Source organism: Corythoichthys intestinalis, chromosome 7, assembly GCF_030265065.1.
Source record: "Corythoichthys intestinalis isolate RoL2023-P3 chromosome 7, ASM3026506v1, whole genome shotgun sequence".
In the NCBI taxonomy this organism is placed as follows: Eukaryota; Metazoa; Chordata; class Actinopteri; order Syngnathiformes; family Syngnathidae; genus Corythoichthys; species Corythoichthys intestinalis.
Genome location: NC_080401.1, coordinates 21,406,844 through 21,434,458, shown reverse-complemented (window position 1 = coordinate 21,434,458; position 27,615 = coordinate 21,406,844). Strand labels below are relative to the sequence as shown.

General features: G+C 37.5%; 1 protein-coding gene across 5 annotated transcripts in view; it reads right to left on the bottom strand.

The window, feature by feature from the left end:
• The window catches only part of camsap2a (calmodulin regulated spectrin-associated protein family, member 2a), a 58,726-nt gene that overhangs the window by 4,140 nt on the left and 26,971 nt on the right, over window positions 1-27,615 (bottom strand). For 2 of the 5 annotated variants that reach the window (XM_057840805.1, XM_057840809.1), the window contains 12 exons: window positions 25,516-25,548; window positions 24,483-24,624; window positions 21,545-21,684; window positions 10,886-10,988; window positions 10,711-10,807; window positions 10,562-10,593; window positions 8,063-8,132; window positions 5,901-7,947; window positions 3,536-3,672; window positions 2,203-2,429; window positions 1,604-1,676; window positions 846-911 (listed from right to left, as the gene is read on the bottom strand). In XM_057840805.1, the coding sequence (XP_057696788.1) occupies window positions 846-911; window positions 1,604-1,676; window positions 2,203-2,429; window positions 3,536-3,672; window positions 5,901-7,947; window positions 8,063-8,132; window positions 10,562-10,593; window positions 10,711-10,807; window positions 10,886-10,988; window positions 21,545-21,684; window positions 24,483-24,624; window positions 25,516-25,548 (3,167 nt within the window). The remainder of the gene's footprint in view (window positions 1-845; window positions 912-1,603; window positions 1,677-2,202; window positions 2,430-3,535; window positions 3,673-5,900; window positions 7,948-8,062; window positions 8,133-10,561; window positions 10,594-10,710; window positions 10,808-10,885; window positions 10,989-21,544; window positions 21,685-24,482; window positions 24,625-25,515; window positions 25,549-27,615) is intronic. The other 3 variants (XM_057840807.1, XM_057840806.1, XM_057840810.1) reach the window with 3 other exon arrangements.

Below are 27,615 nucleotides of genomic sequence, written 5' to 3'. Positions count from 1 at the left end.
TGACTAATGCGGTCAACAGATCGCAAGAAAACACAATGCTTAAAAGCTATGACAGGAAAACACACCAAGTATTTTCATTCAATGTAAGGGTCGATTAACGAAAATGGTATGTACTCGCCGCTTTTACCCGATGTGCGCATGCAGTGCACATGTGTGCACACTGCACAAGCGCACTGGGAATTGGTAGGATGTCTCGCAAAGAAGGAAGGAATTCCAGAACACCGGCCTTTTGGCCTCACTTCACGTCAACAACTCTACTCCACGAGTTTGTAATTACAACATTCTCTTTGATCTAGATTCCTGTATTTTTTCTATTCATTTCATTTCGCCTTTGCTTCCAGATCGCCTGCCTGGAGAGCTCACAAGCTCGCTGACCAACCGCCCAACTGATTCTTTGGACACAGACTTCCATCAAATCTTACAATAAACATTTGTTACCACTGCCACGTTGCCTTCCTTCTATGCTCTTGGCTCCCCGCTCACCCAGAACTATACGTGTTTTTTTTTTACATATAAAATCAATTTATCAATTGGTTGCTTGTTTTAAGCATGTAAAATAATTTATGATCCAAACAATTGTTATGATTGTTCCAAAATCAGCAATGCATGTTGTAGGCATGACAAGAGATACGGGCGTATCGATAGCAAGCTTCTCACTCGATATGAAATTCGCCTGTAGTATTGAGATACATCGATTTAAAGTGACAACAATGAGAGTAATAAACGAACAAAAACAATTGCTGTGCTCAGTCATTGCCAAAACCATTGTGAGGGCAAGGTATAGTGCAGGACTGGGGCCAGAACAACATGAAGCACTTAGATCTCAATACCAAGCAGGAACTAACCTTCTCCTTCTCAGTTTAGGAGAGCTCAGAAAGTAGAAGAGACTGCCAGAGGCTAAACTAGCACTTCTTGCATTTGTGATTGAGCAGGAGAGAAGTAAAAGAAGGAACAGTGGCAAGAATACAAGAAAGATGTTAGAAATGTGTGGTTTGGTTAGTTAGGAAAACCATATGCAAAAACAATCAAAAATTCAAATAAAAAATAAATAAACCCTGCAAAATAATATTGTTTTTAGATTGTTTTAGATCTTACCCTGAAATGGGAACACTCAAGTGACATATTAAGTCATACCCCATTAGGGCACACCAACTCTTCAGTTTATGAGGCATTATTAAGTTTAGGTTGGTTTACAAAAAACCAAATGAGGAATCAACTTAAAATGAAACACAAAAGCATTGTGACAACTTTGTATGCGACAACTTGTGATGTCGCACAAAGCAAATGATTAAAATATCAGTAACTGTGCAACAATGCATGCATATTAACATGCTCCATTTAATACTACCAGTGAGTCAAATGACCAGCACTGTATTACAAAAACAATTAACACCATTAGATACCATGTATAAAAAAAAAAAAAATTTAAATAGTATTACTATATTTTTTAACGTAGAATTTCTAATACAGGTCTTCATTTAGACATTTGACATCGAGGTGTGATTGGGTTATTACAATACTCCGTAAAGATTTAATTAATTTAATTAAATCTAAATAAACCCGCATGTGCAATGTCACATAAGAAGTTAGGCAACAAGCTCACCTTTGTGCTCTCTTGTCGGAGTCTGCGCTATCTCCGTCTCCTAAATTGAGGGATGCCAGGGACAAACTGGAGACTGAAAAGAGAAATTGGCATGAACCTAAATGTGAGCTGTGGCACAGCACAACATATACTGTAAATACAGCGACAGCCATTTATGACGACAACAGAAGCCAGTCCACAGCATTTAAGTCTATCGCGAGATTGAAATAAACTCATTCATCACAAATACTGTAATAATGGCTGCTTAATAATAGTTGTTAGTAATTAAAACATTGCAGGTAGTAAATAATAAGATACTCCCACTCTCCAGTGAGGCATTGCTCATGTTGACATTTGTTATGTACACAGGGATTGGATATACCACTTGCACAACTAAAAAAAACAAACAAAAATCTTCTGGGATATAAATAACTGACCGAATGATGATGCGTATTTCCTTACAGAAGAAAACCTGAATAAAAACCATAAAATAAATTTGACTCAGGCACATTTGTAAAAAAGGTTCTTTTTGGCATATATTTAAATACAAAGATTATGTAGGTATGAGATATGAGCTTCACCTTTCTAGTTCTACCTGCTCCTGCCATCTCTATAGTTACCTGTGGCAGCTCGGACAGGAGTTTTTGGAGAGTCGATGCTGTCGCGACGGATGGACCTAGGCCGACCACGTCTTTGTTTTGTGCTGGTAGTAGCTGGTCGAGATTTAATGACCGTGTCCATATCCTCCATTAGTTTCAGCTGTTTCCTCCTAAGATACTCAAGCTTGATGAACTCCTTTCTGGCCTTATCTTCCTCCTTTCGGATACGCTCCTCCTCTGCTTTTAAACTGGAAAAATAATGCAATGCAAAAGATAATACTTCAGTCTGATAGATATATATTGTAATTTTTAAAGTATAGGGCATTCCTGACTATACGCTGAACCCACCAAATTTTATGACAAAACAATATTTGTTTGCGGCAATATAAACCGCATTGAAAATTGCAGCGATATTTTGAGGGAAAAAAATTATTAAATATTAAATACAATAGAAATTATTTTCTTTTATATTATATATACTGTATATATATATATATATATATATATATATTTTTTTTTTAAACACATTACAAAATATCTTGGTACTCTCAGGTAAATTACATTTCACTACAACAAATCAAGTGAGAAATCAAACCTTGAAATGGAAAAGCTAAAAGTTACTTCTCCTCTTGAAGTTTCTGTAACTACATCAACTATACTACAACTAACTACAGACATCTGTTAAAGATCTGTTTGTTTACACAACTACAAGAAGAATAACTTTGTTTACGATCGGTTTATTTACACAACTACAAGTAGAATAACTTTGTTTATCTTGCACCTTTTAAAAAAGTTACAAATTGTTTCACTTAAATAATATTCCAAAAATAATATACTGTACATATTTACAGTTAACAGGTAAAGTTGTTTTCATTATTACTATGTAAACCAATAATAACCAGGCTGAGTAGTGGTATTTCATTGGACACTCTCATATTAGCTTTAATAATGTATTCATACTGTAAATGCACTGTTTGAGAGTCTCCCAAGCTTTGTGAAACTCTCAAGATGGGTTTTTTGCTCAGCCTAAATTATATCTAGAAGCAGTTTGATGGAACTTTATTTCATGAACATGATTACACTATCCACATTCTTCCCAAAACAAGGTAGAGCCCTTCCTCCTTAAAATGAGCAAAAATACAGCTTTTTGTGTAAAAATGAAATCTCTTTGCGGCATGGAATCGTTTGCATAAAGCTTCGTTGCTTACTTCCTGAAATGCTGTTACGTCAATACTTCCAAATATGGTTACGCTAACACTCCTCGCCTCCTTCATCGGCTACTGTCGCAGCTTGTTTTTTCAAAGTAGGGTTGCACTAGTGTAAAAAGGCCTTTAAAGAGCTTAAAAGACCATACCGAGCCTCCTCTTTCTTTTGCTCCAACTCTGCCTCCTGTTGCAACTTTCTCTGCTGGTTTTCCTTCTCCCTCCTCATCCTCTTCTCCAGCAGTGCAGCCCTCTTCTGAGCCATGTTCTCCTCTGCCTTTCCATCCTCCTGAGATTAATAGTAGACAAAGTCAGGTCTTCCCACACTGAAGGAATGACCAGATGCTTTAAATATTCTGTCGCATAAATTACAGGGCTCATACACATTTTGAAAAGTTCTATCTCTCAATAAGGCTGAGATACATTTTCAAGTTTTCACACACTCTTCCAAATGTAGATTCCACTTGCTCACATCTTCATTAGTCATTAGTGGACCTGTGCAAAATTTGCAAAATGTTTTGGCAGAGATGAATAAAAAAAATAAAATAAAAATAAAAAAGGGAGGCTAGGTTATCAGGATCAAAGGACACTCAAGAATAAACATTGGCCCGGTTTACACTCACTGGCGCCCCCACAACATCCTATCCAGTTTGATTATCTATTGACTAATCCGAGCAAAATGACCGGAAGTACCCCATCCGCCATTGCTGAAATGTGGCGCCTGCAGCCTGCCTGTAACGTTAGCTGCCTGCAGGCAGCTAACGTTACTGTTTACATTGACTGTTTACATTGACTGACTCTGGGTTACTGAGGTGTGAAAACACCCCACTAATGGCAGCCAAAACTAGAGGGTGACGTCCACATACCTCTACTCGGATTAGTCAGTAGAGGAGGCAGGCAGAATAGGGTGTAAAGAGGCACATGCCAGAATGCATCATTGATAAATTACTGTATTTATTATTTCTGTGTGGCCCGGTAGCATATGCGCCATGGACCGGTACCGGTCCCCGGCCCGGTGGTTGGGGATCCCTGAGTTACAGGACATATAAATATGGACAATCATTTGCACTCCCATTCACAATGTAAGTGGGAAATGATACCATGCTACAGGCACCAGAGTCAAAGGCAAATGTATCACTACACCATCAGTTAGACCTGAATTTATACAAAACAAAATAATTTTTTTGTTTGTAGCCATTTTTATATGAGATGGCAGTTTTGATACTATTAAAGTGGTACCTCTACTTACGAACGTCTCTACAAACGTAATTTTCAGGTTCTGACATGTTTAAACGGGAACATATTGCCTCTTGTTAAGAAAGAAATTTCAGGTTTCGAAAGGCAAAAATACTGTAATACTGTATAAGATACGCATAAACTTCCTGCTTTTATATACAATACTGTATAAGATACGTATATACTTCCTGCTTTTAAATGTCGCGCCATAAGATTCTGCTGCCCTATTGGCCATAATATTTACAATCATGCCTTCGTAATGTGATTCTCCTCTCCTATTGGCCTATTGTTAACGACTTTCAATTTGGGTGCCGCAGTATAATGACGTGCACAGGCGCGTTGGGTTTGTTTTTGACATTGTTTTTGACGTCTGAGCCAAATGAGCACAAGGCTCCCCGTGTTTTTATCTCATGAGGTTTTTTAAGCACACAGACGGTAGCACATTAGTAGCACATTAGGGCATAGGTCTCCTCATGTTTTTGTGTCACGAAAACTGAAATAGGCGAAAGGCACCATCGATCTTGTGAAAGAAGACATTGCCTCACTCGAAAGGTAAGGCAATTTTAGGTAAGGGTATTTTTTTCTTTGCATTTTATTCTATTATCTACTTTATCACAGGTATTAATAGTTAGGTTAGGTATATGGAATGATTCAAATGTGTTTGGCTGTTGTTTTATTCTGGTTTTACCCCACTTATACAATTTAATGTGATATGTCAGTAGTGCTTGGAATGGATTAGGGCATTTGCGTGTATTAACGAAATTTTCGGGTTATGAGGCTACTTCAAGAACAAATGATTGTCATAAGTAGAGGTACCACTCACTGTATTGTAAAATAAAATGACATGTAATTTTGGTATTTTAACTGTTTTAAAAAATGAGTGGGTTGGTACATAAAAATAACCAATTAAAAAAAAAAAACCTGTGTGTCAAAAATTCTTTCATATCGGTTCATCATTTCATCTGAACATCCTTAACTATCACCCCACACGATCTACTGCATTTAGCTTCTTTACTAATGCACATCTCCACTGTAGCGCCTAAATTATTCACATCAGACCCAGTTCTGTGACCTACATCGCAGTTCACACTACAGCTGGTAAGCAGTCCTCATAAACTATAAAGATGATGTTCTCATGTTTCCTGAAACATTCATACTGTCATTCAAAAATAAAGCATGAAGTAACAACTGTACAATCACAGTTCAAGATTTCCGTGAATTTTGGTTAGACATACTGTAGGTCAAACTGTGACAAACACTCTTGAAAACAACTGAACTGACCTTGAAGAAGAAACCGCAATGCATTTTTTGTTCATCTTCCTGGCCTTCAACAGCTCTGAGTTCTATTTCCAAGCCGTCATCTAGTGTCAGGTCCTTCAGTGGCTTCACAACTGATAGTGGAACCTCAATTAGGTTGCCTTTCACTTCAAGCAGTGTGGGGATCTCTGTGGGGGTTACTGTGAAGGTCTCAACTACTGGGTGGGCCAAAACCTCAGCAAATGTCGACTGAGCAGGTTCGGGATGTACTCCTACATTTTCTACATCATTGATGTTTGTTTGGCTGGGAACCTCTGACTCCTCAATTTTAGTATTTGAGTCCATGAGTGTTTGCTCTTCATTGAGTAATCTAGGAGGAGATGCACAAATACCACTAAGCTCTTTCTCTGGGGAGAGGAGGGTGTCTGTCTGCTTCTCGACTGGCTCAGGGCTGGCGGATGTAGGCTTCTCACTCATGTAAACAAAGGAGCTGTCAGTAGGCAAACGGGGAGAAAAGCGTCGCAGCCTGGGGATACTATCCACAGACTGAGGAGCATTGAGGATGCGATTGTAAGGGGCCAACTTGAGCTCATTAGGGCGAGCAGTGCGAGGATTACGTGAGTGGAAAGAGGCAGATTTTCGCTTTATGCTGGTTGGAGAGCGGTGCACCGAGCGAGGGGAATCCACCGGGGAAGAAGGCCCTGAGGATCGAGTAACATTGCTGCCTCTACCGTATTTTTGCGGCGAGGGGTTTGCCTGAGAGGGACGTATGACCCATGCCTGCTGATGTTGCTGCTCCCTCATGGCCATGATGACTTCCTGCTGCTGAGCTAGCCTTTGCATCTCAGTCTGGAGAAAGGCTAAAGAATGATTGAGCTTCTCTATGGACCGTGTATACTCGGTGAGATCCGCTTCAGTTAGCTGGGTGTGACCTTGACCACACTCTTCACCTCTACCAGGGGACCTTTGCCAACAGGAGCTTGTGCTACTTTGTTCCGCCCCATCAGGTGTGTCTGCATTGCTTCGATCACCCCTAATGGTAGGACTTAGATCCTGGCCTTCACCCTTAAATTTCCCTCCTTCCTCTGTTCCACTCGCAGCTCCATCCCCTTTCCGCTTCACCACATTAAGGAAGGCAGAGTGGCCCACCTTTTGACGGTGACGTGTAAAAGCTGCCTCCACTTTTTTTTTCTGCGCTTCAATGGCTTTCCGTTTCTCCTCTAAACGCATCCTGAGCTCAACCATTTCAGTTGCCATGACCTGAGCAGGGTCATTGTGTGGGAGCTGGACAGGTGACACCTTACGAGGGATGTCAGGGCTATGTTCTGGAGTTGGAGCCCATGAAACAGATAATGGTAGACCAAAATCTGAACCCTCTGGCGTAGTTTTAAGGGAGTTGATACTCTCTCGCCCTGAATCTGGTGCTGACGGAGTGATCTTCTTCATTTTTTGCTCAGCAAAGTTGGTCATTCTTAGTGCTGAGGGTGATTTGCTGTGACTGCTTGGGCAAGGGCTGGGTGTATCCATATCAAGGTCCATGTTTACTGAGCAGTCTTTCAGTGATGAATCCTCATCCAGCATGTCCTCTGTATGAATGTGAATACCAGTGTCAAACTCTGTATTGTCTGATTGGCTCAACGGTTCTTTGGACTCTAACTCAGACAAGGGCTCCAAGCTACCAAGGCCAGTTCCAATTTCCGGACTGTGTAGGAAGAAACCATTGTTTATACCTTCCACGGGGGGCCTAGTTGGACTATGAATAATCTGGAGGGCTTCGTCTATGGAGGGAGTTATGGTAACTCTACTGGATCTGCTAGGATAGGTACGCCTCTCTGGTTCCATTCCAGCAAGACTGTCAGGGCAACCTTCCTCTTCGATCCCAAGGCTTTTGCCATTGACCGGTTGGAAGGAAAGGTTCCGCTTCATTCCGTGAGGAAGGTTGTGAACCTTAAAGCCTGAACCGTCATCAGTGCTGACCGACCTCACCATACCACGTGTGGCGGAATGAGTTGAAGAAGAAGCGTCTTCTTTTTCCAAGGAAATGTCAAAGGACAGTCCATAAGGCCCAGATCTAAGAAAATAAAAAGACAGATTGAGGAAATGCATTGAAAATTATGAAAGACAGAAACAAAATTCTCTTCAAATCTATTTTTAAGGTCAGAAGGATTAAGATATGAAATACTGACCTCTTTTCTTTAGGCCATGTACGAAGGTTGCTATCAACAAAGGACATCGAGGTTGATTTCTTGATCTCAGCTGGTTAACACAAACAACATACAATAATATGTACAAAATGTTTTATTCTGTTATTTATACTAAGCACCTCATAATTGTGAAATATCTGCAGTAGGGGTGGGAACCTCTGGGTACCTAATGATACGATAAGATTTGTGATTCAATGCTCATGATAAGGATGATCTCACGATATGGCGAAACAACAATTATCAACACATGGAAATCATTCCAGGATATTTTACAGAACAACAAATAAACAGAAAAACAAGCTCTTTTAATCCTTTTGCTGTGAATTGGAATTATTTTATCACGAGTAGTCGCCCAACCCATTTGAAGTGGGAGGGTTGCAGCCAATGAACATTCAATAATTTGCTGCCATCCTTCCCACTTCAAACGGATTTGATTCTTGTTAGTGGCAGCCAATGCCAGGCAATGAGTTAATTTTGGGGACATTTCATATCATTTCCTGTTGATTTTCGGTGACTTCCTTTTTCTTTTGGGGCATTGTCTTCTTTTGGGGCATTGTCTAGAGAATGTCCCCAAATGAATAGGAAGTGACTTAAAGTCAACAGGAAGTACCTGAAAATGCCCTACAAATTAACCGGAAGTGACATGTAAATGCCCACAAAAGACTGGCTGTGAATGCTCTGGTTTCAGTGACATTGATGGCGCAGGACGTCCAATCCAGGCAAAATCAATTGGATGTCTAGCGCTGTCAATGGCAGCCAGTGAGCTAACATAGGAACTATTCTCATCGAAGATTTTGGTAGCAACCTGTTTTTTCATTTTTTTTTTTTTTTAAACAATGATATGTTTTAAAATGCGGTATCAATTCTCAGCGGGAGCATATTGATATCCTTTTGAGCTATTCAATTCTTTTCGGGAGCATATTGATAACTTTTTGGGCTACAAAGTATCACAATATATCACTTTTCTGATATTCTGTCACACCCTAATCTGCAGTAGACACCTTTTCAGAGGGCCACAGTTGTGGTCAAAAGCATAAATACACTTGTAAAAAACATGATGTCATGGGTCTCAAGAGTTTGCAGTTTTTTCTACAACTCAGATATTTCTCTGGAGGAGTGAAGTAAAAAGATACATCTTAGTCACTGCGCCCAAGACCCAAACTTTGGGCGTATGATTTTAGGTTATACAGTTTAACTTGCATTTCAGGATTTCCAGACCCTACATCCTGCTTTTTAGCAGCCACTGAGAGCGCACCATTTTCGGCTTGGAGCCAAAATTGCCCAAAGTGGGGGCCTGTTAAGCTTATTGACTGGCACTATCCTACCGGGGCGTTCAGTGTGACTTTTTGGAACATTTACAGGCCTTTTTGGAACAATATAAATCTGGGCACCTCCGCCCACTACGTCTTACTTTCGCAGTTGCAAAGGGTGTAGCATTTTAGACTTGCCTCATTATATTACACCACTACTTACTGCTTTTGCAATGACATTCTTATGTTTTGCCTTGACACAACAACGTAGCTCCAACTTGGCTCCTTGCTGATGGAAAACCAAACCGATTCTTGTGAAGCAATTGATTCGAACCAAGAAAGCATGGCTCGAGCACTAGCACTGATTGGGCACACTTGTTATATTAGTGTTAAATGGGTCACCGTGTTCCGGGACTTATTTGGGCCTATTTGCCACCTCTGTTGTAATTGACTTGTACACTTGGCCAAAGTTGTGAAGTATTACATCCAATCGCAATTGTCATTGGCTGTGACCACTGGGCTGTGCCGTTGTATTAAGTAGTGTTACATACAGTCTATCTGTACAAAATATGTGTGTCGGCCTTAAGAGAATAGAACCGATTGGTGTATGATGCATGGGGAAAAGAGTAGTCAGTCTGGTGGCAGCGGTAAGTTATTTCATTATTTATTTTTACAAGTTAAATCCGTTGAGAAATAATTGCTGACTGTAAATGCCCTATAGTAAGTCACACATGTGGTCATGTGTGTAATGAATATACACTAGCCTGCATAATTGTGCGTTATTTTCTTTAACCTTGACCATGGATATTGAAATTGATCCTAAAATTATGGCTTGTAAGTGCCTCAGCATGGCAAGCGGGCATTTGCATGTTGAATTTTAGCCTAAACTGAATGTGTTCCAGGACTTGTGTCCGACTCATCATCCCTGGGCTGGCTGGACTGTACTTTGCATTCAGGCACTTTACGATTTACAAATTAAGCACTGCATGTAACTAAATATAACTAATGTATATTTTTACCAAGAAGATTTGGTCATTTTTTTCTGTTAACCATAACAAAGTCATAAAATAACCAAACCAAATCAAAATCACAGTTGTAGAATAACTGGAAACTCAAGACAGCCATTACATTATATTGTTCATAAGTGTATGTCAAGATTTGACCGCAAATGTAGATCGATCAATATAGTCATACTACACTTAACATAGATATGAGGAACAAAACTAAATACCTGTTTTTCTTGGCTGGGGTCGCAGGGGCAAACTAGAAACAAAGGGATGGACAGAAACATTATCATTAACAGTCAATATGGGCGAGTTATCTCATGCATTATTATTTCATAAAACATTTTCTAATGAAGTTTACAGAAGCATATTGCACCTTGGTCTTTCAGGACTGGGGGATCTTTCCATGAAGCTTCTCTTAGTTGCTTTAGAGATTGGGACAGCTGGGATATCTTTTAACAAGGATGAGAACTCTGGGTAGAAAAATATTATATCAAAAAAGTGTTTAACTCATTTGTGCAACCAATATTGCAGGTTTAGCTTTGACTTACCTGTGGTTTCAGTGTCCAAACGTTTAATTTTCGGTTTCACAAAAGAGGGCTTGGCCTCCTCAAACCACCAAAAAAGCTCTGCCATGAATGCCAAGTAGTTATTCTGAGGGGGGATTAAAATAATAAACATTAAATCAAAGTACACTTTGAAAAATTATGTTGCCCGCCCACCTAGAATACCACTCATTTGATTGTGATACTATGAAGTAGAATAATCACCTATTATGCAAAAATAATATCCTTTGACATACTCACAGGTTTTGCTGATATGTATAGTTTGTACACAATTTTGCCCGCTCACTAATAAACTTGGTGAGGTATTTTTTTGTGTACTAAGGTGATCAGGATAAAGTCTCTTTTCATGTCTTTCAGACATTCTGTCAGTTTTATTTTTTAAAAAGGCTTTTTTTTAAGCAAGTCAAGGAAAAAAAAACATCTTCCATGCCGTTGAACTGTTTTTAATAAACAAACACAGACCTGTAGTGTGCAATGCAGGAAGAGTTCAACTTACACTTGCGTTATTACATCTACAGTGAACGTGGCGTAGAGCAGAGATTACAGTATTAACCTAATTTAAAAAATAGAGGTCATCTATTTATTTCTGATCTCAATCACTTGCATAAATTGCTCGTGGACAGTGTATACAGTAGGCTGCAGGTGTGTCATTAATATTAAATACTGGACTGTCTCAGAAAATTAGAATACACAATATTCTAATTTTTTGAGACAGTCCTGTGTATATATACAGGACTGTCTCAGGAAATTAGAATACACAATATTCTAATTTCCTGACTGTCTCAGGAAATTAGAATATTGTGTATTCTAATTTCCTGACTGTCTCAGGAAATTAGAATATTGTGTATTCTAATTTCCTGAGACAGTCCTGTATATATACACAGGACTGTCTCAAAAATTGTGTATTCTAATTTCCTGAGACAGTCCAGTATTTCCAGTTGGTCACATGTCCTTTATGATTAGTGATTGGTCGATTATCGAGAGGACCGATTATCGGCACAGATATTTGGAAATTTTATTCATGTTCGGCCATTTTATGAATCCGATGGGCTGATATCAAGAAATCATTCTAAAACTGATATTTTGGCACACAGGCTGTCCTGCACCATTTTTCGAATTCGAAGGGCTGAAATCAAGAAATCATTCAAAAACTGTTATTTTGGCACAGAGGCTGTCTTGCACCATTTTTTACCAGTATTGTCCCACCCTCTCCATCTGATTGTTTAGGCAAGACACAGCACATACAGTATGTGGTAAGCCAATCTGAACCCAAGGCTGTGCTCTCAGGCTCACAAAGTTACATGGGGTGCAGGTTTTGTTGTTAAGAGAGGAATAAACACAAGACGCAGCTTTGCAAACTCATAGGAACCCACATAATGTCTGTGAATTATTTGAAAGAGGACTGCTAATGATATACAGTGAACCCTCGTTTTTCGCGGTTAATGGGGAAAATTGAAAACCGTTCAAGTAGAGGCGGACCTTAGTTACATAAAAAAAGGTTTTTTTGGGTGTGTTCAATTTATTCATTCAGATTTAACAGCATGTAAGACATGTTTTCTCCCTTTTCCCCAAAGTATAATTAAAAAAACAAAAAAAACCTTATATGTATTGTACATATACTGTATATTTCCTTTTATTCACATAAATATATATCTGCTCATTTCACATTGTCACACATGATCATTTATTGTCCCTTAGCACAGTTTTTTTTGTCTACTTTGTGGACAGCAGGGACAAGTACTGCTTTCCTTTCAAGGTTATTGATAGATATGGGCAGTGAGTTTTTGTTCTCTTTTTCTTTCCTGATGTGTTCCAGGTGTTTTCCTACTGTTTTTATAACAACAAATATGAACTGTATGAGCTCGAGGGTTTGGGGCAGATCTACTTGGGAGCACCTGCGTGGGTCTCTCGGGGAGGTTTGTCCTGTTCCGCCATTTTTTAATTGCGGTTTCCTTAATAAATGTATTTATCTTAGGTGATTGCTTTGTTTTTGTTCCTAAATTGAACAATTGAATTGAAAATAAAAGAACCTCAGAACCTCAGAAAAGAGAAAATCAACTTTTTTCTTCTTTAGTATATGTATATATTTTAATGGTTCTTAAGCACTGCAAATGTAATGATTATGATTTAAATGAGATACACAGTATGTAAAAGAAAATATTGATTTGTACATGTATACATGTATATATTTTAACATTTCAAAATGAAATACTGTATTTATTAATTCATTTTTTAATTGGACAAAATCCGCGATGGACTGAGGGTGCAAAGTTTAAAGCTCAAAGTAGCGAGGGATTACTGTATACAGTCAAACAATCCAAGATATTAAAAGCATGTGACAGACATTGAGACAGAGCTTGTAAAAAACTAAATTCACTTGTTTCATTTGGAGGAAATAACATTAATAACATTTTGCCCCTTGTTTATTATATTACTGTTAATGTGGAAGCAGGTAATATAGACACAAAGGGGAGTTAAACATATGTCACATGCTAAGCACCTCCCCAGATTAAGGTTTGGTCATTAGCCGAGTGGGCAGTCTTTTGCGGTGAACATGCTAAACCAAAACAGTGTGACACTAACAACCTTGAGGAAAGATATTCTCCCCATCCCCATCATCCGTCATTGCTCTGATGACAAAGACAATTCTGCACAGCTCAGCTCTCGAGATACCTGATTCACTTCATCAGCAACATTTTTTTCAACCATGCATTGCCACGTGCATCATTACACACCCACTGAACAGCAGTCCAACAGCATTACAGTCAAGCAAAGGCAATATCAGGGATAGGGCATCCCCTTCAAGAGTAACATTAGATTTCATAAAGTAGTAAAAAAAACACACAAAAAAACCCCCAAATTGTTAAATAAAGCTAACTGGCGCAGTGCAACTGGGATACGGACTAAACACCAATAGCAAAAAATCGGACAGAATTGATACCCCACCCAAAATGTTTACAATTGGTATGACTCATACAAACAAATTAATTCTAACTTCATAAATGTAATTCCTCTATGACATACCGGTACTATGATCTCAGCTGAGGTGTAACACTTCAAGATATTACTAATAGAGGTGCACAATAATATGACGTCATCCCAATAAATCCGATAAAATCATTAATAGGCCCGATAATATATAATATTTTTAACATAGTGTCGGTGGACTGAGATGTGTGCGTTTGTTTCCACTCGTGTTTTGCTAGTATGCAAAGTTTTGTTACTGTTGTAGAAGCCGTATTTTTCCCCTCACTAAGTGATAGACCTTACTATGGAAATTAGCAAATGTTTTTATGTTAACAGTGTTACGTTTACAAGTTCTTGGGAGGCCTTTTGGTTATTGATAGGCATGCTGTCCTATAATTGCCGGGTTAAGAAAGTTGGTTCATGGACCAAGACCACAAAAGTCTCCTCTACTGTTGCACCAAATATTTTACCACAAAAGTCTCCTCTACTGTTGCACCAAATATTTTATCTGCTGACAAAGAACAACACCTGTTGGGTTTATGTTTGTTTTAATTCAGTGATCATTGTTCAGGAGAATACATCATCGATGATATTGACTGATTGATTGTGATTTATTATTTGAAAAGAATAATATAGGCACTTTATTTGAAGTCAAAACTGTTCTTGTCTTTGTTTAGTTCATTATTATAATGTTCATGTCATCATGAAAATTCTGGTCTGGTCAAAGGCAAATCTATGCTGAATCCACCACTAGTATTTTTGACCTACAGGTGTTCAAAAACTCACGTGAATATACATTTTTAAAATTATATATATATATATATATATATATATATATATATATATATATATATATATATATATATATATATAATTATATAATATATAATATATATATATAATAATAATTATATATATATATATATATATATATATATATATAATATTATATAATATATATTAGGGCTGTCAAAATTATCGCGTTAACGGGCGGTAATTAATTCTTTTAATTAATCACGTTAAAATATTTGACGCATTTAACGCACATGCCCCGCTCCAACAGATTAAAATGGCAGCAGTGTCATGTCCATTTGTTACTTGTGTTTTTTTGTTGTTGTTTTGTTGCCCTCTGCTGGCACTTGGGTGCGACTGATTTTATTTTACGGCAGGGAGCCCATGTGACGTCTCGTTCGGCGTCATCAACAATGGCGAGCTACTAGTTTATTTTTTGTTTGAAAATTTTACACATTTTAGTAAAAGAAAACATTAAGAGAGGTTTTAATATAAAATTTCTATAACTTGTACTAACATTTATCTTTTAAGAACTACAAGTCTTTTTATCCATGGATCGCTTTAACAGAATGTTAATAATGTTAATGCCATCTTGTTGATTTATTGTTATAATAAACAAATACAGTACTTATGTACAGTATGTTGAATGTACAGTATATATCCGTCTTGTGTCTTATCTTTCCATTTCAACAATAATTTACAGAAAAATATGGCATATTTTATAGATGGTTTGAATTTTGATTAATTACGATTAATTTTTAAGCTGCGATTAACTCGACTAAAATTTTTAATCGTTTGACAGCCCTAATATATATATATATATATATATATATATATATATAATATCACCTTGAGGAGGATGAAGTTATCGATATCGGTATTGGTTTAAAAAAATGGATATCGTGCACCCCTAATTACTAACTTACTATTACATTATATTATATTACTTTGTTACTGATTTTGATATCCTGTAGTGACTTTCTTGAGCATTACTAAGACAGTGACATACGTGAGTTGCTCAGCATAAGTTGAAGATAAAAAGAAAGAAAGAAAGAAAGAAAGAAAGAAAGAAAGAAAGAAAGAAAGAAAGAAAGAAAGAAAGAAAGAAAGAAAGAAAGAAAGAAAGAAAGAAAGAAAGAAAGAAAGAAAGAAAGAAAGAAAGAAAGAAAGAAAGAAAGAAAAGAAAAACTTTCAAAACAGTAAGCGGATTTGTGAACAGTGAACCACGAACACCACATGATGGTTCACTGCACTGACAACATCTACTAAATATGCAGTTTGTTTCCAAGGATTTTCTGCATGTACTTTCTACCATTAGATCCCTCCTTTTACACTTTAGGTCACAGGGGTCTCCATACTGGTCCTCACGGGCCGTTGTGGGTATTGATTTTTGTTCCAACCGAAACAGCACAGATGTTTTAACCAATGAGGTTTCTGCTAAAACAAGCAGCACCCAACTGCAATCAACTGATTTCACATATAAGACACTAATTGGTGTTTGGTTGGAATAAAACCTGCACCCACTGCCCGACCTTTGCGACAAAGGTTTGGCTTGTTGCTTTAGATGACAAACTATGCCTACTACTTAGCTTACAATTAGAAAACAAGAAATCAACAAAAAGCTAGAAAGAATGAATGAGAAAGAAAGGGAAAACAACCAAGTGCACTATACCTTTGAGTCTACTTAGCATCCCTCTTGTTTCACAGTGAACAGGAAACACAGAAATGGAAGTAAAGAAAGATCTCTTGCATTCAGTCTGGATCAGAATGGTAGCAACAACCCTACGTGACTCTTCTCGTCCTATTTGTCTCTCTAACTACTACTGACAAAGCAGGTGTGAGTGCTATCGCTTAATTCCATCAGTCAGCATTGGCACACACAGACACATGCAGACACACAATACACTAACACACGAATATCTTCATTGACTGTCATTGCTGCCTTGTCTGCTCCCCGGTTTGCTTAGTTGCCAGATCTTGTTAGGAGGAGGCATACAGGTATGTGTGCGCATGCCATTCTTGGAATTGGCTAAGGATGGGTTGATTTGGGGGATGTCAGGGAGATAATCCTACCCAAAAAGGAGGGGTGAGATTATCCTAGAATGGGCTGTGACCATGGGTTGGCCAGTTGGACAAGACCAACACTTTATCTCCAATAATGTGATTTTAAGGAAAAACACATGGCAATAAAAATAAAATATGCAATCTTGTCTTACTAAAATCCCACCACGCCTGTAAAATGCCTGAAACCTTACCAACGTAAAAAGATATATACAACTTGCTTTTCAAATGTATTGTTGAGGTGTCGTTCTCGTCTCAATCTCAGTTTGTCAGTTTTTACGACCCAAAAGTCTTGGTCTTGTATTTAACCATAAAACAGTCATTGTTTAGAATAATTATCTAATAAGCCGTTGTAACGCTTAATAGTGCCCCTGTCAACTTGCGACAGTGAACTTTAGTTCCCACCCCATATCAAAGAAACTAAATGCTTAACATTACACCCCCAGATCAAAGAATCAATTATTTATTTCTTTATTCCGCCTTAATGGCAGCTACACTCCCACCAAATCAGTTGTGATTTCACTCTAACCTATGTAACACTGGACGAGACCAATTTCTAAACTGCCTTGTCAATTAGACTTGTCAATAATTAATAAAAACATTTTTATATACTAATAGTATTTTAAATCCTTATCAGTCCAGTTATAGACCTGCACACAGCACTGTGTAAGTACATTGTCATAACATTGTCAATGCTATAAGCTTGCCTGTAGGACAATTTTTTGGTATACCTTTTTAAAGCATTTGACGCAGGGGTACCGTGTTACTTTTAAGTTTTTAAAGCATTGGAATTGACATGAAATCTTGCAATTGGTTTAAGAATATTTTAACTAATAGATCTCAGTCAGTACTAGACTATGGCTAACAGTCATTTTTTAGGCATAGGCAAAGGGTTTCCACAAGGATACACATTAGGTCCTATTTTATTTTTCTTGTATATTAATGTTTTAAACAAAAGTATTTCTAATATTTCAAATAACCAGTACAGTGCTGATATGATTATTTACGCTGTCCCTCCAACTGCTGATCTCACATTTGAAAGGTTGCAGACCGACCTCTACACAGGAGAGCAAGAGTTATGGTAATCTCAAACTATTACTTAACCCAAACAAGACAAAATATGTTATTCACAAAAAAGCATTCACTTTCCTTCCTTCCTTACATGGTCATATCTTTACAATATATGGTACTCAAATTGAGAAAGTTTCAAATTATAAATACGTGGGTATCAAGTTAGATGGCAACATTTCTTTTAAATCTCACATTTCTGAACTGACCTGAAAGCTGAAAGGGAATTTTTTTTTTTTAATCATAACAGAAAATGTTCAACATTGGAAAATAGAACTTGTTCTGGCCATTCTTTATTAACTCCGCTTGATTATGGTGATATTGGTTACATGCTTTCCATTCCCTCTACATTGAAATCCCTTGATGCAATTTATCATTCTGTTCTTTGATTTATTACTGAAGATACATGGGTTGCGATTAGAAACAAAAACTAGGGATGTTGCCGATGGCATATTTTTGCACCCGAGTGCGATTCACCTGATTCTAAGAATCTGCCGATACCGAGTCCCAATTCGATGCTGATTTTTTTTCATATAAACAAAAGTTCCAAACATGTTACAGTGCTGTACTGTTTAAAGTACTTCCTCTTCTGCTTTTTCCAGGAGTGTTGTGGAGTATAAAACATATATATTTTTGGTTCTTTTGGCAATGCCACTGTATTTCTGGATATTTTGTTACTTTTTACTGCCCTTAAAGATGATGGATGGATGGATGGATGGATGGATGGATGGATGGATGGATGGATGGATGGATGGATGGATGGATGGATGGATGGATGGATGGATGGATGGATGGATGGATGGATGGATGGATGGATGGATGGATGGATGGATGGATGGATGGATGGATGGATGGATGGATTTTTTTTGTTTAATTAAAAACCCAATCCTTTTCACCCGATTCCGATCCTCTGAAAAATGACTCGATTGGCCCAATTTCCAATCTCGTGATCCAATCGGGGATATACCTAAAAAAAAACGATATCTTGAAAGCTATACAGGTTCATTTTGATTCGATTCAGTTTGGAAGCTGTATGGTTCAATATGATATAGGGAAACAAATTGGATGCAATTGGATACCACATAGAAAAAAGTGGTTAGATTTTTGGGGGGAATCTAGAAATGAAATGCTTAAAAAACAATAAGTAAAAAAAGACTTTCCTAAACTATTTCCTAACAAGTAAAAGGTAATACTGTAAACTTTCACCCAAGATGTACCCTTGTGCTTTGGCAGGAGAGGGGAAAATGGGCAACAAATGTGCAATACATTTGTTGGAATATTGCCTAGTTTTTTAAACCCAATATGAAAAAAAACATGTCAACCTGAGTGTGCAAAATTTCAAGGTAAACAAGTTTTAAACATGCCTATGGGGATGTATTTTCAAGATATCAATCACTATCTTTAAAAATTATTTTACCACGAGTGTGTAGTTTCGGTTGTAACTCAAGCATGCCGTAGCAACGCTCTCAGAAAAACGCTGGCCAGATTAAAAAAAAAAAAAAAAAAAAACAATAAATCCTGCATATTATGATGCAGTGCTTTGTAAGTCTTCTATTTTGAAATTGGCCAGTGAACATGATGTCAAAAAATGTGCAGATACACTGTATTTTGTTTACCTTTGTTAATCTTGTATGAAAGAAATAAAAACATTTATGAATTTTAATGTCAGAACTCATTACTTCTGGTTTCATCATCTTATATGTTATGAATAAAAAATATGAACGTGTCTGCTCAGAGCACTAAACATCTTAGAGTTCTTGACTATGAGAACATCAACCTGCGTTCCTGATTATAGAGAACATCAACTTGCTAGAGCAACTTTCCTATTCATCCAAAAGAGCTTTGTGTATTTTTTTTTTTAAGTGTTTAATTATGGTGGTTCATCAGGAGGACATCTTTTGAAGACATGGGCAACATCAAGATGCCTGAGTTGAGGAGGATCACAAAATAAAACTTACTTCCAGCTTTTTATGCCATGCCCTCATGTGCTCCTCAAGTTAGAAGTTATGGGATAGGAGGCTGGAATTGTGTATTAGTTTTAAGCGGGATTACTAAAAAGGGAAATATTTGTATTTTGGATTACTTTAATTGGATTATTTCTGACAAAAGTTAACCACAATTTTATTAAACGTGCAGACGTTAAACGTCATGTAGTTTATTGTTGCTTTGTATGAAAAAAATCATTAATGAATACTAATGTTACAAGTCATTGCTTATGGTGACATCATCTTATCTGTTATGTTCTGATTTAAATCATTACTTATGGCTACATGATCTGTGTTATCTTATTTCCAGCACTATTGTTTAGGAAAATACCACTCTTGTATACAAATCATTCATACTGTATGAGCACCTTATTTCAACTCTCTCTATCCATTGTGTGACGCACTGCTACTGCGGGTGTGACTGCAGGGGAAACTGGGTCAAGGTTGCCAAATTTAACAGGCATTTCTTTAGTTTGAGCTATACTGCTGTTCTCAAGACAGCCATGCCCTGCAGTTTTGTTTTGTTTTTCTTTTTATCATATGTAATCTGTGTCAGCAAGTTTCAATTGTCCAGTTTAGATGACTAAATTCAACATAATTAAATTTGTTCTCGGGCAGGGTGAGTGCTAGTTGATGGTGTTTGAGCTGTTCTGAATATAACAGTTCTTTTTGTTATTTGTGTGTTCGTGTTAAAATGTTGCAGAACATACAACTATCCAACTGTCCCTCATTTAATTGAAAGAAGCATATGGAAATCACGGTAGTAGCCTGGAGGTAGACAATCACACACATTCATGCTGTTAGACTGTTTTCTGATTGTGATGACACAAACACGTGTCATGTCACAGAAAATACAGTACTGAGGCAAAGTCAGGTTTCATTTTTTGAAGCAACATAATATGTAAAATACTTTGAATTAATGAGCTACAACGCCTATTCATGGCAAAATAAAGTAAAGGAACAGGTATATTCCATCTTAAAATGAAAAGCTTCAAATAAAAATTAAAAGTAAAAACTGAAATGAAAAATAATGAAGGACTAGCCAAGAAAGGCTCATGGTCACTTAAAATTTGGATAACCGGTAAAATGTTTTTCCAAGGTCTGATTCAGACACTCTCATTTTGCCCCTCTTGGCTAGAGAAAACCCCATCTGCTATTTTAATTTTATTTTGTCATTTAAAAAAACATGATTAGAGAAGCAAAAAAAAAAAAAAGAAAAAAGATTTTGATTTGTTGAACAGGATCTGCTTTTAGCAACTAGAGTACAGAAAAAAAGAAAAAGAAAAATTCTTGGGCCACCAGCAGATTTAATTACTTATTTTTTTTATGGTAGTCAGTTTGACACAATAAAACAGCACTTTAAGAAGATGAAGAAAATAAATGGGAAAAAAATACATAGAAACCAAATGTTTTTTAAACAAAGAAATATAAATCCTATACTTTCGTAGAGTTTGAGGGCCAGTTAAATTATATATTTTTTAAAAATACCCTATATGAACAAATACAGAGTAATACGAAACCTAAACCTGCAATACATGGCCGACTATTGGGTAAAGCATGTCTTAGGACACAGCTTTGCTACTTGGGAGAAAATATTGCCCACTTAATTTTAGTACCAATGTTGCAATGTAGCAGAAACAGCAAATAAGATTGTTTAACAAAAAAGAGTAATTAAGAAACAACGATAACAATGAAATTCTGTGAAGCTCTCCCAAAGTAATAAAATACATGTTTATACAAATGTCAATCAGCTGTTTTTATAAAGCAATACCTTAAGGGTGGAAGAGGCATAGAGCATATCTTCCAAACTGAAGTGACAGCAGCCTTCCAGGTTGTCTCTGCAGAAACCCTGAATGAGTTGCAAGTTGGAGAGACGATCCGCCAATGTCATGTTCGGCTTCAGACACACATCTGGAAGTACAGAGGGAAGAATCAGCCTGCTACAAGAGTCTATTCAGGGAGTTTGCGTATGAATTAATGTGACAAATGGAGTAGTGTGGTTTCCTGTGCTTGGGAAATTCTATTCAAGCGTTGGTGAATGATGACTGAATGATCACTTATCAACTGGAGTCACATGTTAACAACCGATTTGTAGAGAAAACAATGCTCACTGATTGATTTTTTTTCATCTTGTAGAGAAAATGTGATCCCATCACGACACATTAAAACACTTAACAGCATACTGTGGAATTTTGTAGCTTTCTGTTCTACTGTGTGCAACATGGAAGTTATATTTCATAAAAAATTCAGACAATTGCCAGAATTAATGATGAAACATGAATGATAATCATGCACAGTTTTGACAGTTTCATTGCGGAGTTTCTGTATAAATACTGGGAAAAGCATTACATTTTCTTATTATTTTATTGCGCTACATTCATTTTCAATCAAAAACGCAAAATAGAACGTACCACTTTTGTCCAAAATACACAATCTGCAACATTGTATTTTCTACAGCCGAAAACACAATTTTAAATACAACTTTTGAGCTCTCTCTTCTTTAATTATGCAGGTGTTATGACGAATACTGAAAAAAAACAACATCTACTCCAAAAACATTGAACTTCTCAAATTTTAGGGATTGGGGCTTGGCCTTAAAGTGCGTATGAAACCAAAAAGCATGTTTATTTCAAATTTCACACCCTGTTTTATGCTCCTGAATGAAATGGACCGCTTGGATGTGTGTGGAAGCGATCGATTTAATTTTTGAATCCCGCGCCATGAAAATGAGTGACTTCCGGCTTCAGTCTCGGGTTTAGGACGAATGCGAATGAGACGTCACCAGGGTCAGCATCTCACGATCCAGCATTGCTTTATAGATGGACTGCAGATTCAGCTGATTTTGCGGATTAATTGGTTTATATCTCGCATCACGCCAGCCAAACGACTGCAGAAAATTGTTGCTGCACCAGGGAAAGGCATGTGAGCCTTTTTTGGTTTCAAAAGGTTCCCGTTCACCGCGGATATTGGCCAAAACAAGCCCTACTGCTGTGGGGCCATTGGACTAACGAGGAAGTGAGTAAACATCGTATGTTGTATATGTCAAATACTGGGATCATTGCACACGTTTTAATACGGAGGTGGCTTGCATTTTGTGGCTGATTGTCCACTGAAAATCCCACTCGGCCGACGACCAGCGGCTTGTCGCACCGGTCCCCCCACCCCCGCCAGGAGAGCGCTATACTCGGCTTATTGCCCTCTTCGTGTGCCCCAGTGTTCTGTCAAATTTTCAACCCCCCGTCTTCGCCATGTAGTAAAGCATTACAGCATTCCAAAATATTTGACCCCATTTCATAGGCCAATAATTTTGTCAATTTTTGTTGGAATTACCTCAAATTTTCACAGCTTGTTTAGAAACATCTCAAGTTTTTGTGTGTAACGTTTGGTATTTTTATCTTTTCAGGTTAAGAAATGCCGTTCACTTCAAGAAAAAAGGCATTTTGCGTGTTACAGTATGCTCGGACACCGAAGACAGTGCAGCATGCCTTCTTGACAAATTTTGCAAAGAAGGCACCAACTACAAAACAAATTAGGACTTGGCACCACAAATTTCAAGAAATTTCAGCGAGTTTGGCACGAGCTCGAATACCGACTCGACATGTGCAGAGTCAAAGGTGGCGCTCCTATTGAACATTTAGGAAAATCTGTCATAGAACCAACAAATATTTGTACTTTTCTTTGTAAATTTAACCAATAAAACGTATGAGCTTCAACATAAAGTGTATTTAGTTTCATTAAGATCCATCGAGTAGTTTCCGAGATATGGGCATTTAGAATGAGGTCAACCATTTTGGAACACCCTGTATTTTACGCCATGTTCGTGTTGACCATGTGGCAGCTATGCCCTCCTCCGATGTCGTCCGGCGGTACTCTCCAGCTGCTTCCCTGGCGAGCTCTCCTGTCTGTTGCAACTTGCTCGCTGCCGGGCGGGTTGCCGATTGGCGAAGACAATCAACAACCCCGCCACAGTGTGACATGAACCAGGCTAGTTTTGTTTGATATTTTGTTTCGAAAAACGAAAATAAGACTTTGAGACGTCACTTGGTTCGGTTTAGCATGTCGGCTAGCTGTCACACCTCTTGGTTTGTTTACATTCTCCGAAGCCGGGGCAGGGAAATGAAAAAAGCCTGACTAAATACGATGGCATGAAATATTGTTCGGGAGGTACGACAGTGAAGGTGAAGTCGACAGTTTTGAACATTATGGAGTAATTTTGCCATGTCGTACTGAATGAATGAATTTTAATTATTTCATATTCAATTTAGCACAAGACTGTTATTTGTCATGACCATACCATTTATTTAGCAATGGGGGAAAAATCGATAAAAAGAATATCCTGTAAAATATTGGAGTAGAGAGACTGAAACACTGACATTTTGCGACTCTCTTCGTCTCATTTTCCTCGTTTTGAACAATGCCTCCTCAATGGGTTGAATTCTAAATCAGATGAAACCATGATCCTGCCGACGTCATCTTCCTGTTGGGGACACTAGAGCCCTATAATGGTAGGTGTGGCTAAACGGCGGATTAAAGACTAATTTCTTGTCATCTGCGCTTTGCCAAATTGTTGCATATAGTCGAATCGTCTCAAAATCTGATTCTAATTCACATAATAATGCTATTTAAGACTTTTTTAATCCTGTTGTAGGCACTTTAAGTACAGTATCTATGTATGAATGAGTATTGTTATGCCACAGATCAACTCTTACCATCAATAGGAAGCAGCTGGGGGCAATAGAAGTGCAGCAGAGCACCTAGTGCTGATCCATCTATGCTGTCCTTCAGCAGGTTGTCTACTGGGAGAATCCAGGGAATCGTCTGACTGCTGCTCTGCTCTTTCCGGTAGCGGGCCTGGAAAATGTTGACATTTGTCAAATTTACTATATTTTACAGTCAAATTTTTGCTTGGTAACCCTTTTGAACAAATATCTCACTTGATGAAAATTGAATTGGAGGGAGCAATTTGAAGGGACACATTACTGATATCATGGAAAGGAATTCAGCACAACCCCCCGCCCCCCAAAAATGCAAAATTCCAGTTATATTTGAAGAGGACAAAGCCAAAATATTCAAATACAGGTAGTCATTCTGCATTTTTAGTTATTTTATTGTATGTTCCCTAATGATTTTTGGTTAGTGTCTGAATTACTAACTTGAATAGTGCTAACCATTTTCTGTGGTTACAGTACGTACTCTGTTGACTCACCACAACAGAGTTTACTCTAAAGTGAAATGGATGATTACAAAAATAAGCTGTGTAAATAAACACGTTTAAATAAAATCTCAAAGTTTGAGCTCTCTTTTTAATCTTGGAAAGAAAAAGAAACACTTCTTACATAGCTTCACATAGAAAATAGTGAATGTTAGTGTCATCATCTGAATCTTTGTGGGAGGTTTACACAAGGGGTTGAACCAAGTTAGTGCAGCAAAGTGAAACATCTCTGATGAAACCAAGTAAAGTCAGATGTGAGAACAAGAAAAAAACAGGCATTTTCCACAAAAAACTCAAAAGAGTACAGTAAACGCACCACCACCCTTGCATGCAAGATTATATACACCTAACTTTATAATTGAGGGCACAACGTTGATTAAACTGAAGGTGTTCACAAGCAACAAAATAAGTGGCAGCAGAGCTCGTGCGCTTGCTTCCTTGTGGAGTACTGTGGCTAAAGGTCGATGTAGATGTAACGAGTCATTAATGGCACAATGAACGAAGGGATTAGCATTGATGGGTTGACTTACAGGCACAAGCTTCATGTACCACTTGGTTGGAGACTGCAGTAGCAAAAGACAAACAGCAACAACAAAGAAAACAGTGCCTGTTAGTGAAATTAGTGATTGGCACATAGAAGCACAGACAAAGGTTCCATCCAAATATTGCTGTCACTAAAATGTTAACTTAGCAAAGTGAATAAAATAATCAAATGTCTCTGTATTGGATTCTTATTATGTGATTAAATTTGTAGGTTTCTAAATGTTAATTTATGTCACCAGATGAGGTTAGATGGAGTCAGAGGAGAATAAAAATATCTTCAGGACAATGTCATTTGTTAAACAGGATTATCTGCTTGCTGCTGACTTCGCAGCTTTAACAATTTTGTAACAAATGTGCTGTGAAAAAAACATCTCTGATATGAGTGTGTGGGCCATGTGGAATGGAGTTTTAACAATTTCTGAACATAGTTCTGTATATTTTTCACCAAAAATACATACAGTACATGGACACATCTTAATCATGCATCATACAATCCTATGCCTATAAATGACTTTCCATGTAAAGAACGACTGCAAGTGGGAAAGTCAGTTACACTTTCAGAGGCCACAACATTGAGCACATAAATGCGGTGTTAGATCTTTTTGTCTTCTTCCAGGGAGTAATAAGACACTTCCAGTTCAATGTAATGACAACATAGTAATTTGACTTTAAAATGTTGTGCTTACAATAAAAAAATAATAATAATTAAAAAAAAAAATAATAATAATAATAATAATTGTACTGTACACTGTAAATAACTGGGAAGTTTGCAGTGGTGTAGAACTGCATTGCGTTATAATGAGAGTATTTATTTTTTAACATAACCTTATTTAGCAAATTGTAATTGTATCAGCAGTTGCACCATTCATTCATTTTTCAAACCGTTTATCCTCACGAGTGTCACGGTGTGCTGGAGCCAATCCCAGCTAACTATGGGCAGTAGGCGGGGTACACCCTGAATCGCTTGCCAACTGCAGGATGCAGATGGACAACCATTCACGCACACACACTCATACCTAGGGACAATTTAGTGTCCGATCAGCCTACCATGCATGTTTTTGGGTTGTGGGGGGTAACCGGATTACCCGGAGAAAACCCTTACAGGCAAAGGGAGAACATGCAAACTCCGCACAAGAGCGGGATTGAACCCTTGATCTCAGAACTGTGAAGCGGAAGTCCTAACCACTCTGCCACCATGCCTCCAGTTGCAGAATATAATAATATCAATTAAAAAACCAATGTATTTTAGCCTTGTGCTGTCATAATACAAATTAAACAATTACACCCATGCTTTTTTATTTTATTTTTTATTTTTAATCATTCTTCTTATTTTTCTTTTTTACCCTTACCATTTGCAATTCATGATGTAGCATCTCAATATACAAGAATGGGGAAAAAATTATTATTATGACAGAGTGGCACAGTGTTAAATTAAAAGCAAAGAAAATTTTGCAAGAAAAAGATGAGTCAAGCCATTATTTGTCGCAATGCATCAAACAGCTCAAAACTGATGACCTTGGAGCCATTGCTTTCTGTTGAGTAAAAATTGGACATGTGGTGGTAGGAGGAGGGGGTAGTAGTGATTCCGGGAGAGGTGGAGCGTGACAAAAGATGGAGGTTTTGGGATATGAATGCTTGTAAAGCTGCCCTAAATTATAGTCTTACTTAAAAAATGTGCAGTATCTTCCAGCATCAGTAACAGTAAATTATTTGACGAATCAAAATATTATTAAATAATATTAATGTAGAAAATGACCTAGTAGAGTCTGGTTGTCACATCTTCCATTCAACACATCTTAGAACAAACAGACTTTCGGAACCGAATACATAAACGCTGCCTTCCGTAGGTTTCGCCTATTGGCGGAGGTAATAATCATTCATTCATAGGGAAATGTAATATGTTAGTTTGGATTTTACAGCGTTTGGTTTTTCAAAATCTTTTCATTTTTTTAAAGTGTGCTTTTAATTAATCATCTTAATAAACATGGATCATTAGCAAGAATATGTCATCACATTATGTTACATTACTAATAAATTAGAACAGGTTTAAAATGTCAACGTAACACAACACCAGAAACAAGGACTTA